The sequence below is a fragment of the Calypte anna genome, chromosome Z (genome assembly GCF_003957555.1).
Source record: "Calypte anna isolate BGI_N300 chromosome Z, bCalAnn1_v1.p, whole genome shotgun sequence".
In the NCBI taxonomy this organism is placed as follows: domain Eukaryota; kingdom Metazoa; phylum Chordata; class Aves; order Apodiformes; family Trochilidae; genus Calypte; species Calypte anna.
In genome coordinates this window covers 35,744,278-35,756,979 of record NC_044274.1, presented here as the reverse complement: position 1 = coordinate 35,756,979, position 12,702 = coordinate 35,744,278, and the positions used below count along the sequence as shown (strand labels likewise).

At 36.5% G+C, this 12,702-nt stretch overlaps 1 protein-coding gene across 5 annotated transcripts in view; it reads right to left on the bottom strand.

The window, feature by feature from the left end:
- Nucleotides 1–3,605: 3,605 nt before the first annotated feature.
- Nucleotides 3,606–12,702, bottom strand: part of TLE1 (TLE family member 1, transcriptional corepressor) — a 69,416-nt gene continuing 60,319 nt past the window's right edge. For all 5 annotated transcript variants that reach the window (XM_030466882.1, XM_030466883.1, XM_030466884.1 and 2 more), the window contains 6 exons: nucleotides 10,990–11,239; nucleotides 9,013–9,260; nucleotides 6,908–7,055; nucleotides 6,379–6,529; nucleotides 5,873–5,949; nucleotides 3,606–5,706 (listed from right to left, as the gene is read on the bottom strand). In XM_030466882.1, the coding sequence (XP_030322742.1) occupies nucleotides 5,599–5,706; nucleotides 5,873–5,949; nucleotides 6,379–6,529; nucleotides 6,908–7,055; nucleotides 9,013–9,260; nucleotides 10,990–11,239 (982 nt within the window). In that variant the 3' untranslated portion in view covers nucleotides 3,606–5,598. The remainder of the gene's footprint in view (nucleotides 5,707–5,872; nucleotides 5,950–6,378; nucleotides 6,530–6,907; nucleotides 7,056–9,012; nucleotides 9,261–10,989; nucleotides 11,240–12,702) is intronic.

The window sequence follows — 12,702 nt, the reverse complement described above, 5'->3', positions numbered from 1 at the left end:
TTAAAGTAATGGGGTAATCCACTGTGGATTTCTGTAAGGAATGAGTACAAAGACTGTGAAATGAACAGATGCATATTCTTTTAAACAAATTAGGCTAACTACCAGGAAAGTAACAAGTGATTTCTAAGCTTTCCAGTGTTCTGATTTAAATTCCATTTATTACACCTTCATTCTGCTTGTTAACTTTTTAAAACTGCAAATAAAATCAATCCATGAAGGAAAAGCAGCATTTATTATTTGCAGTTACAAGCTATCATTGTCCACTTTCTATGCTAATGACAGAATATACAAAAGGGATAATGACAACAAAATGTTTGATTACTTAATCTCCAAACTATGTGTTATCTTCACCTCTATCTCATTCTTGGCCGAAAACAGAGATAGAAATGAGGTTTAAGAGATACTATTCTTTTGCACTGTGAACATAGCAAAGGCAATCCTTGCCAAGCTCTAGGCAATAACAACTGTGCAGTGCTTCTTGCAGGATCATTTCCATGAATCTACATAATCTTACTGTAGGCAAAAACACATGTGAAAATTTAGGAGACGACAGATTTCTGAGTCAACTATACCAACAAGCAATTCCACAATGAAAGTATGAGTATGGAACAACAACCTATCTTCTCTCTGTGTGCTTGCTTTAGTGAAGGAAATTATTACAATATACACTGGCTGATTTTATCTAAGAAGCTATCCACTAAAAGATTCAATTAAATTTTCTACAGGCACTGGGAAAATCTCACTAAGAGACTTGTTAGAAATAAAATTCTTACCAGTGTGTGAACCAGGAAGGGCAGACTGACGTTTAGCTTGTAGGACTGAACTGTGGGGCCTGGCAAGAAGGAATATGGGAGGTAAACCCCAAAATTCTTCTCAGATTTGGAAATTATAACTAACATTTGTCCCCACATCAACTATTTTTTTGGTATGCAGTTTTTGGATTACAGCACTTCAGCTCCATGGAAAATAAAAATCTAGCTTTCAATAATTAATACACCTGAGAAGCAATAGGTTCCTTTGTTTTATGATATAGCTTCTTTAATCATTCATTCATTTTATTTCCCTTTGCATTCAATGCATTAAATTTATTGATTTTTACAAAATCATTTAAGAAAACAAATGAAATATATCAACACAAAAAAAAGCAAATGAACTACCCCACATCCATGTGATCAAAAATGTGTTCAAACCATAGGTTTTGATGGTTTTGATAATGTTTGATAATGTAGGCGAGAATTTGAGCTGAGCAGAAATTCTGACTGACTTTCCAGAAATGTCATTTAACTAGACCCCACACAGGAGATTTTTAAAGCACCCAGTTCCTATATGTCTGGTTTCCCTAGCAAAATCTACCATACTGCATTAAGCACTTAAAATAAAATGAGACATCTGGGGGCATGTTGCTGAAAACAGGATTATCAAGTCCTGGAAAGCTGATCTTGAGCTACAAAAATATTAGGTAATGGGAAATGTTGAGAACTAGCTGAGATTTAACTTTCTTTCCTCTTAGGATTAGATGACTGCTTATGGATGTCAAAGAAATGCCAGCTTCCAGCAGTTCCAATACACAGCTCCAGATGTCCTTGAATTACTACAGAGAAAAATCTGAACAACTTTACAGAGAATCAGAAGTCAGTGAAGTTGCATATTGGAATCTCATGCTAGGTTAATTTTGTAGATCACATGTTAGACTACCACTAAAATGTGTATAGGTTTAAATTCCCATTCTCCCTTGTCCCTCCATGTATTCCCTGCCATGAGCCCTTTCTTTTACTCTGGTATTCGTCAAGTCCTACTCAGAGCAGTTTCACCTTTCCCATTTTATACTAAAAGCTCTTTCTCTGGCAGGACACCATAATTCCAGTCTTGTATATACATTCTCACATTCTTGTATGCACTTGAGCCAGTCCAGCTTCTCCAGTGAGCTGGTTTAAGGGCTTAATCACCTTACCAATAGTGTGAAATATGAAAACATAAAAATCCATCATTAATCATTAGAATGGTGGAACTTCCCCATTGACTCAAAGATGCAATATAATAGAAAATACAAAGAATAAAGGACTACTCTGTCTAGATTATATGTAGTCCCACAGGCCCATGCATGAGTCAGTGTTTCCACAAAACAAACAAAAAGAAGAAAAAAAAATTAATTTTTCAGTCTGTGTTTAAGTAATTTAGATGCTTCTGAAATTTCTACCTGCATCACCAATGCAGAGATGTGACAGAATTGTTATCAATCATTTATAAACAAAAGTATGCATGTGACAAGATCATAGATCCTACATTGATATTTACATTAGAAAAATAATACAATTATTTTAAGTCTATGAACTATGAATATTAATTTGGTGCTCCCTCTTTCTGTTAGAACAGCAAAAGCTTTTGAAATGACAAATGCTTTTAAAAGAATTAATGCAGATAAAAATTCTTTCTCAAGGACCAGTGGTTCATGCGTTGATGTGGGGAACTATCTTTGCTTGGAAAGATAATAAAAAAGAGGTACTCTGACACACTGACAAATGCATTGTGTGGAATAATATAATTTTTTTCTGCACAATTGATTTATAAGAGGCGATGCTTAGTGCACATAAAAAAACAAAAAAACCAAAACAAACAAAAAACCCCCCAAGAAACAAACAGAAACACCCCCTCACCTGCAAAGGATTTTTCTCTTGAATTGATATTACCACAAACCTCCTCTTCATCATTTTTTTTTTTACTGACAACCAATATGTCATTTGTAAGGACTGCCTGCTTGTTTCTGGCACTTGTGTTTGCCAGAGTGGCATTCAGACATCTCTGAATACTGAGGGCCACCCAGCAAACAAAGACTGTCCCAGAAAGGGGCTAATCAAAAGAATCTTTTAGGATAGTAATTAAACTGACAAAAAAATATTAACTACCTACACCATAGTTAATGCTGTTACCTCTTTTTTCCTCCTGTGCTTTTCCCAGTGCTTTTTCTTTTACTATTATGCAGTTTCACAACTGCTCTGACTCAATTTGCATTCTAGAAGCTAACAAGAAAACACAAGGTATTTAATTATTTCACTGATTTTGTGATTTTGATCTTCCTGATTGCCAAGATTATGGCAAGTCCTACTAAGAACTTACAGCAGATCCATTACATACACATGTATACATTTTTAAAGTTACATGAATGTTGGGATTAAAATACTTTCATTCTTGGTTTGTCTAATTTTAACTTTTAAGATAGATATCTACAAAGTAAAAGCCAAGTTGATACCAGTTTGGAAGACACCCAAATGATCCTAAATACAGCAAATTTTACAGTGCCTCTAAACAAAGTCAATGATCATTGGTGGAGTCAGACATAAAGAAAAACTTCAATATGAAACAGGATAAAAATTAAGTAACCTTGTTACTCTTGGTTTAAGCTTTTCCTTTTTAAAATGGCATAACACTTCACAGTATTTCAATGTATCAAATATAATTATTTCTTGGAAAAGCCTGATGGTTCTGTTTTTTGCCTCACTATGTGTGAAAGGAACATGACCTCCACCTAAACTGGTCTGCTATCTTCATACAGATGGATAATCACAATACAGAAATAGACAAAGATATAGATACATACGTATAGAATATTAATTTTAAATGTCTAGGAAATAATATTATCCTGAATTGTTAGCATTTTACATTCCAACTGCGAAGTTAATACATTAAGGCTATTACAATTCTAGATGTTCTAAAATGGTTTCAGTAGAATGGTCATGTAAATTGAAAATAAAACTGATGTCCCTTCAGACTGGAAGTTCAGAGAAAAATTGAACCCATATGAGAAATTCCCTATCTAGCCAATGCATCTAGCTGTCAAACTTTTCTTTCTAATTACATGTGTTTGAAAGAGCAGTGATATAGGTCATTGTTAAATGCTAGAAAATGAGAAAGCAGCTCTTCACAGATGAATCTTAACCTTTCTGCCAGTTTGTATAATCTGAGTTGTTTGTTCAAAGATATCTTTCTGTTCATCTATACTCTCCATCAGCAACAGAAATTCTAACTAGATGGTAAAATGTAAGAAATGTATGCCCTCACTGGTGCAAGGTTTGTCTAGCACACAATTGTACAACTTGCTGATTGGAAAACACAATAAAATGTACACATTCTCGGCTCATCCATTTCTCTTGAGTACATCAAGAAAACTTGATTTGAAGATGCATAGCTTTGGTAACTGGGTGCTTAGCATGGCTCTTCACACATGTCATACACTGATATGACAGTGGAAAGGACTTAAGGATTGCTCAGTATGAATGTATAGAGCCTTTGGCCTGCATAACATGGGACACTCAGGAAAATTAGATCTAATTAAATGGTACAGTGGATTAGTTAAAAATCAAAATATTCCTTTGTCAATATTCTGACAAGAAATTAAGAAGTTTAACTGCATTTAGGTTAATTCACTCCACTTGCAACCTTGCAAGTGTTTTTGAAGTGATCCCCTGTAAACTCACGCTTTTGGTAATTTAATTGAATTTACCTGAGTATCTAAGTACAGATGAGACATTAAAAAGCAAATGGTCATTAATCACCACTTCTGTGTAAAATATGAAGGATGCAAATTCTCGCTTTGTTTAATCATAGCCATTCCTGTACTAAGCTGAAATGTAGTCTTGCATTAATTCTGTTCAGCTGGGGGACAAAGGAAAGGAAGTCACCTAAATGATCAAATGACTTATAATCAGGCACATATTACTGTATCTGCCAAAGAACACATATATGGGACATCAGAATAAACTTAAAATAAACTGCACAACTGTATGAAATGTTCAATTTTTGTATTTACACTATAATTAGTACAAAATTGCCTTTTAAGTTTTCTGTAGCACAAGACAGTATCTACTGGACTTGATACCCTAATAAGTCAAAACATCTACTTCGAAGTATGATAAAGGAATCTAGGAAGAATTATAAAGAATAAGACACCATTTTCAAACTATACATAGTGTTTTCTTTTTCTTCTAAAAAGTTACTTATATCCCCAAAAGGTTTTTAGTTTTAAATAAGCAGGGTGAGTAGGGAAGGGGAGGAGGAGGGGGGAAGATTGGTTGTTGTTACTAAAACCTTTACTGTAATAAACTAAATATATTTACAATTTATACAAATGCTTGACCTTCAACAAAAATACAAAAACATATCACAAGATGCAGAACCAGGAAACAAGTTCATCTGAGACACCACTGCTCTACACAGGACAGAATGCAACTTTAACTTCTAGGAACAGAAAGGTATTTATCCCCCATATTCAGGCAATGAGAACAATTTGCATGAGGTCACAAAGAAAGAAAGAAAAAAAAAAAAAAGGCTCCAACATTCTTCAGTAGACTCAGCTTTTAAAAACTATGTCAAAAACCTAGGCTACATCTGTTCATCTTGCCTCTGTGTTCCGTTTGGTCCATGTAGTCAATATTTAGTTGCTGGATGATGTCTTCTATTTTGAAAAAATCAGAGTAGTTTCACCACCAGGTCTGGTACTTCAATACTTTTGTTCCTTTTTAAAAGGCAAACCCTTCCTATTTCTACTGTTAAGTACAATTTTGGCCCAGTTCAACTTCTAAAAGTTGTATCCCCATCTTTTTTTCAGTAGATAACTTCATAGACTGTAGCCTTTTTGTCTCCAGAGCCAGTGACTATGTACTTATCATCCACAGAGATGTCACAGCTAAGCACTGATGAAGATTCTTTGGACTAGAAGAAAAATAGAAATATATTGCATCATTTTAAAAAGAAAAACAATCGTTACCCTTATCCTGCCATCCCACTTTGGGTGGATCATATAGGTCAAGATATGGGAATCCACTCTTGGGACTCTGGGTGTTCTACCATTGTGCTTTAAAATCATCATCATCCTCACCTGGAAGATACTGGCTCCATAAGGAGTTCTCCATGCATTAAGAAGGTTATCTTTCCCAGTACTCACAAACCATTTACCTAGAATTAAAAACAGAAGGACTATGAAAACACCTGAAATCGACCTCTGACAGACTTCTGGTTTTTACCCGCATCTATGAAATCTGTTAACTAATTACCATTATAAAAGCTCTCACCATTACTCAACATAGTGTTTTTGCTAGCAATCAGTGTGGACACCCATGGCATTGCATGCTGCATATTAGGAGTTCCCTAGGCTTTGTAAGTAGAAATGGTTTCTTACACACAAATCAACCCTCACAGCCGTCTTCAGAAGAATGGATGGTTGTTTGTAGATACATAAATTTGAATTATTAAAGCATATACACTTATTCCTAAGAAGCTGATAAGTATCTTTTGATTATCACACGGGCTATGTCTATGTGATAACTAGTCAGCAAAGCATGAATTAGAGCCCTGCCCTCTGGTTCTGTGTTCAGAGCAACTTACCACAGTAAGCAAACTTAAGCGACAATACACAACTTTCATGAAGGTGCAGTTGATATTTATCTGGTTTATTTACATGTAGCACTTCTACATTGCTGCTCTCCATTCCCACAGCTAGCCATTCACCAGTAGGACAATAGCCAAGGGAAAATATCTGAAAATTGAACAACATTTAAACTTGTTATTTTTCCCTAAAGATACAATTTTTTATTCTTCAGTGGTTAAATTAATTGCGAGAGGGAAAGAGAATGGCCAAATAAAATTCACATAATACCAAGAAGGACTGCTGTTCAACACTGAAGTAATTAAATAATCCCTTTTCTCACCTATTAAATTAGAAAAATGGGAAAAGAAAGGTCATTATTTTGTTCTGGAAGCTAAAAATATGAAAGCTCCAAAATACTGGGCTGTGAGCAGCCAAAAGAAAGAGAGAGAACAATCTGACAGTTGCACGGGGCTCAATCTCAGCTTTCATCCTAAAATGTTTCCCTCTCATTGCACCTCCTCACAAGCAGTAGGAAAATCCAGTTACCTGAGATGTGAAGTCATGCTGCTGTAGCTGTCTGCCCTCTCTCAAATCCCAGGATCTGACAGTGTTATCCAAACCTCCTGTCCAGAGCTTGGTACCATCATTAGAAATGTCAATACAGCTGGCTCCATCTGTGTGGCCCTGGAATTGTCTGATAAAACAAACCAGATTGAATAATGATTTCCTGCCAGAGCTCAAGGTAAACACCGTTGTGGTGTTAGTTTTGGACTCTGTATGTGTGTGTCATCTCTTCTGTGTCTGCTGATGGGCAAAAATCAGCTCCTCCCTCTTACTGAGCATGAAATGTAACAGTATTACAAAAACATTTCCCAGGTGCTAGAGAAATGAATTGCAAGCACAAAGTCAAATGTTTCCTATCAGGTTTTGAAAAGCAAAAGAAAAAAGCTTGTGTGAACATTAAATTACAGTAACTGTAGCTAAAAGCACTAGGGATGACTCAGATTAAAGTAAGTGATGAGGGAACAAAACTCCTCCAGTTTCAGAAAACAGCTTCTGTATTTTTCTTTGACAGCAAGTCAAGATGATAAATAATAAGCAGATATATTAAAAGGAAAGGATCCAAACAGAGATCCAGATGGTTAAAAACAACCATTGTTGAGTCAGCAAAGTTTCATTCTGTATGGCAGACTATCACAAAAATCTAAATGGTACAATTTATTTTAAAATATTCTCATTAGTAACCCACATCTTTCAGCAACCAGAGTGTCACCTCAAGTTTTCCTTAGTCTTTTGGCAAAAGCCTTCTGAGGCTCCTGCATTTTTCATCAGCAACTAGATCCAGAGAACTTGTATGCCTCAATGAGAATGGTGGTGGTTGTAGGGAAAAAGGCAACTAGCTCGGGCATTAAGGGTTTGAATCACAAAAAGCTGCCATAGAAAGGTCACATGGCAAATTTTATTTTGTAGTTCTGGTCTCCACAGATATTGGTGTTCTCCACAGAATTGATAATTCCATATTATCAATTAGCAAAAGCAGGCACCCAGTCAGCGATGGGAACACTTAGAGCAAACATTCAAGAGGCAAGACAGTCATAGACAGAGACAGAGATGCTTTACGGAGAGTATGCATGCATAGGGCAAACTGAAGATTTCATATAACCGTAATCTTTGTTGACTTAAAATTTCAACATAAAATAAAATTTACATGCACATTAATGTGACTCTGCACATAAGTTTAGGTTCATTATTGATACACAGGAATTTCATTTGAAACACAGCAGGTTAAAAGGAGCTTCCTTAGCATTTGTAACTTTTAAAATATCATGGCCTTTCCCAGTTCAGGCTCTCTTCTTGAGATACTGTAAGCCACACTACCTTGGTAAGCGTAAGCCGAATTTTATCTTCTAGTAAACCATGCAATAAGTTGCTAAGAGCCATTTCACACGTGGCCCTATCTTTCTTTCTCTGTCATCACACTGATGATGCAAATTGACCTGCCAGACACGTTAGTCTTCTACTACATTAATTAAAAGTTTTAACAAAACTTTTTTAACAAAAGTTTTCAAAAGTAATTTACATGGCAACCCATTTATTATATTCTAACACCCATTCTAAAAGTTAGAGATCTAATTCTCACCAAAAACTCAAAGACATTTCTTTCATGAACAACCAAACACCTCTCCTGTATGCTTTCCTAAAGAATTTATCCATACCTTCAACTGCTTTTGTAAAATTAATTTAATTACTTCTCATTGTAAAATGAGAATTGAAAATTTATTACTAAACTCAATTACTTAAGGTAAATGAAAAGAACAAACCTCAAGGAGTTCCCTATAGGCACATTCAGTCTAGATCAATCACAAACCAGCATAAATGCTGCTTTCAAAACCCTGCAGACAAATCTCAAGTAACCAAAACCAGAAAGAACTCTCACACTGACTGTAGTAGGTATGGACCAACCCTTTAGGCCCTATTTCCAAGACTAGGCTGAAGCCACTGAAAGTAATTTCTGCCCAACGGAAGTGAAAACAACATTCTTTGGTTAAGGAATACTATTTAACTTGCTGTCAGTAACAGACATAAATATTTAAGTAGTTGCCCCAAGAGCAACTTTAATTAAGGTTTTCTGTAAACAAATAGTGACTCACCTGACCAATGTCTGATTGTGCAGATCCCACACTGCTATGTTCCCATCACTGCAGCAGGAAAAGCACACCTTGGAATCAGGGCTGATAGCCAGAGCATAGCAGGCAGGGGCTGAGGATGTCAGTTCTGCTTTTATACGAGGAGTTGGTGCTGCCAGGTCCCATATGGATAATGTGCTGGCTTCCCCACCAACTATGAGGGTGCATCCATCAGGCAGCAATTTACAAGACCGGATGTAGTTATCTCTGTTCTGTACAACAAAAATCACCTCAGTTATGTGTGCCTGCCAATAATGACTACTAATAGGATTCTGACTGCATCCATGTTTTGAACAGTATGCTATTTTTTTCCATTCCTAAAGTACTAAGAAGGAACCAGCAGATCCTAAGGGGTTTCAGATGCCTACTTCTTATCATTAACCAGAGACTGCAGCTGCAGAAATTAAACTGCAGACTCCTGTTGCCATAGCCTACTCTGTTTCAAACCTGGCAAACAGCAAGTCTTCCATTTCATTACACAAAAGCATAGCCAATGTAAGCCTGCATTTCTGCAAGTGCACAACATCAAATAAGGTCACTGACAACACAAAAATCAAATCTATCTGTCATTTGGCACCTAGGGAACCCAATTTGAAAATGCCATTCAAGTGTCATGCCTTCAGGTTTTGGAGTTTTCTTTTAAATACTATTTTGCATGCACAATTTAGAAGTTAAGTATTCCCATACTTCTCTTGGATTTAGATGGTCCTTTGTTGTTCAACATTATTCTTACTGTAATTATGGTACTAGTTTCACATTTGTGACACTACTGCTGGTTGAGAGGTAGGACACGGAGCTTAGAGGTGGAAAATATTTCAATGTTCCCTTACTACAGCCTCAGCTCCTTAACCATCTTGGATGTTCATTTCTCAGTATCAGTGGCCAAATTATCATGTTAACAGTTTCTCAGGAAATGAAAGGTTAAGATCTCTAACTCAAAAGACATAAAACAACACTTCAAGAAGTAGTCAACAGCATTCCTTCTACTACTACATTTTTATTTAATGCGCATCAAAGTAGCAGTAAGTAGTACAGTGGAAACACTGGATTAGTTAGTAAGCATTACTGCTACATATCTAAAATGAAAGCATCTAGGACTGTGCATCCAGACACATAGTTGCCACAAAACAGAATATATACTAAACCATGCTTTTACTATTAGACAACTAAGGTAAGGGTAGAACTAAACAAAGTGTAAAGACTAAAACCACCACACCAAAACAGAAAAACCCACCATATTTAATTGGATCAACATTGAAGCCAGAATTATTTTAATTCAGAATAAGAATTACTGTGCTTGTCTTCACAGGTAACATTTCACAAATGTCTTTGCTGCTTTGACCACGAGAATCATCTTTTTCTAAGTCATTAACTTTTCTGGGTTAGCTTTTCAGCTATGTATACTAATGCACTCAGTCCCTTTTCTATTCTGCAGACATGAAACCAACAGTCAAAATGTGTAACTTGTGAATCACCAAAAAAGCATACTTAAAATTAAAGTGAACTTGCTATCTTGTAGCTTTATTTCACTGTTAAAAAAAAAGAGGTTGTCAATCCTAGTACATGCAAAACACCTAAGAAAGCTTTGTGCAGCCTGGCATAATTGAAGGTACACTGCATTTAAACTCATGCACAGAAAAAAAAAAAAAAAAAAAAAAAAAGATTGGTGAAAAAATAATCAAGTCCACTCACTACCCTGAGATCTTTTATAATCTGTTTTTTGACCCTTACTTATGATATTTATCTTTAAACAAACCATAACTCCTCTTTCTAACTCCACTTGTTATGTGTTAAAAAAAGGCAGCTAAATATGTAAAGCAGGAAACAGAACTTCCTGCTATTTCCTTGTAATATGAACAAAATCCAGACAAGGGACACCTATTTCCTTATTGAGTCTCCAAGGAGAAGCTATCCTTGCACACAAGGTTCCTGTTCACCTACCAGGCAGTCCAGCTGAGAGACAGGGCTCTTGTTGCCAGGGTGGCTGATGTCCCAGACTTTCACACACCCTTTCCCACCCGTGTACACGTGTCTCGTCGGGTTGCTGATGGTAACTGCACACACAACTTCCCCGTGGTTCAGAGTGTTGATCTGACGGGCATGGCGAGGGATCCCAGGACCGATGAGGGCATCCGGAGGGAAAGGAACTGGCTGCATCTGACCATCTGCAGTAACGTGAAAGGAATAGGCACTACAGGGGAAGGAGAAGAAACCAAAACAAAACAAATAAAAAATCAGCCAGGTACAGTGCTACAGCACATGAAAAGCACAGAGTTTTTTCATTTCTTTGCCAATCTTTTTTCTCATGAAAATAAGAACTACAGTGACAAGTAATACAGGTGCATGAAACCTCAGAGGGAGACAAGGATTTACAAGAGATATTTTCAGCTTGCCTCATCTAAAAGATCTGTGCAGTGAGGAAGCACATTAAATTCTAATCACTACTCTATGGACCAAGGTCATGAATGCTATCCATCAATCACCTGAGTAATCAAAAGATCTTTCAGACCCTGGTTACTAGCTTGCAGTTCAAACTCTCAGCAGCAGCAATCCCTTACCAGGCACTACTCTTTCAAACATCTTCATGAAGCTTCCATGAGACCTGCACCTCTTGCCTTGCACTGGCCAAAGTTACACTTTTGTTCCATTTCTGCACCTCACCTTCAATGTAAGCATCATCTGTGCTCACATGCTTCTCCTTGCAGCTGGTAACTAGTTCTTTAAACAGGAAACAGAGCTGTGCAGAGTGGCTGCACACATAATTTATAAGAAATATACCACCATCTTGTAATAATTATGTTTTCTTGAATAAGTATTTTGGAAAAGCTGAAAGGTTCAGCTTCCCAGGTAGTTTTCACACTTCTGCAACACCTTGTACTCGTATTCAGTGCATGACTTTGAGTCTATGGAAACTGAGGGATAAGGAAGTGAATCCCAGTAATGAATACAAACACCGCTTCTTGGGGAAAGTACACAAAATTATTTCTTCACATCCACTGTAACTTTTAAAGTCTGCGATACTCAAGGACAAAGGCACAAATAGCAGCTAATAAATGTGTTGACTCTTTTCTTCGAAATGTACTTTCTTCCTCAGATATTTTCAGTCATTGCGGTTCAAGTTTTACTATTGCATGCCTCTTCCAAGGACCCAACAATACCAGTTCTGAGCTCTGAATGAGAAAGTATTTTCAAAATTTTATTATGTGTTTCCAAATATTGCACAGTTTCAAAGGAAGACACAAGCAAAATGCCTGGATTGTTAATAGACATCACAAAGCAATAGAATATGCCCAAGAGCAGAGCAGAAGAAAGTCCTTTAAAAATGTGAGAAGTGGAGAAATAAAGAACTCCACAGTCCTTTCATACAGAAGATGATAGTGGGAACAGTCACCTCATGCAATGCCACAATTTTATCAGAAGGGAAGAGTAAAAACTGCTTAACTGTAACAGCCTAAACTTAAACAGTGAGAAGAAATTAGAGGTATATACATGCAATTTCTGTCTCAATGTTGAACATGTGAGTTAAAAGCCTGCTCAGAAAATACATAAAAATGGAGGATGACTGAATATAAAAGATGCCAAAACTTTTTTGCCATGGAAATTTCAAGAATGGGAAATGCAAAACAAGGAAGGAAGTGCAAAGCTCTCTCCCTT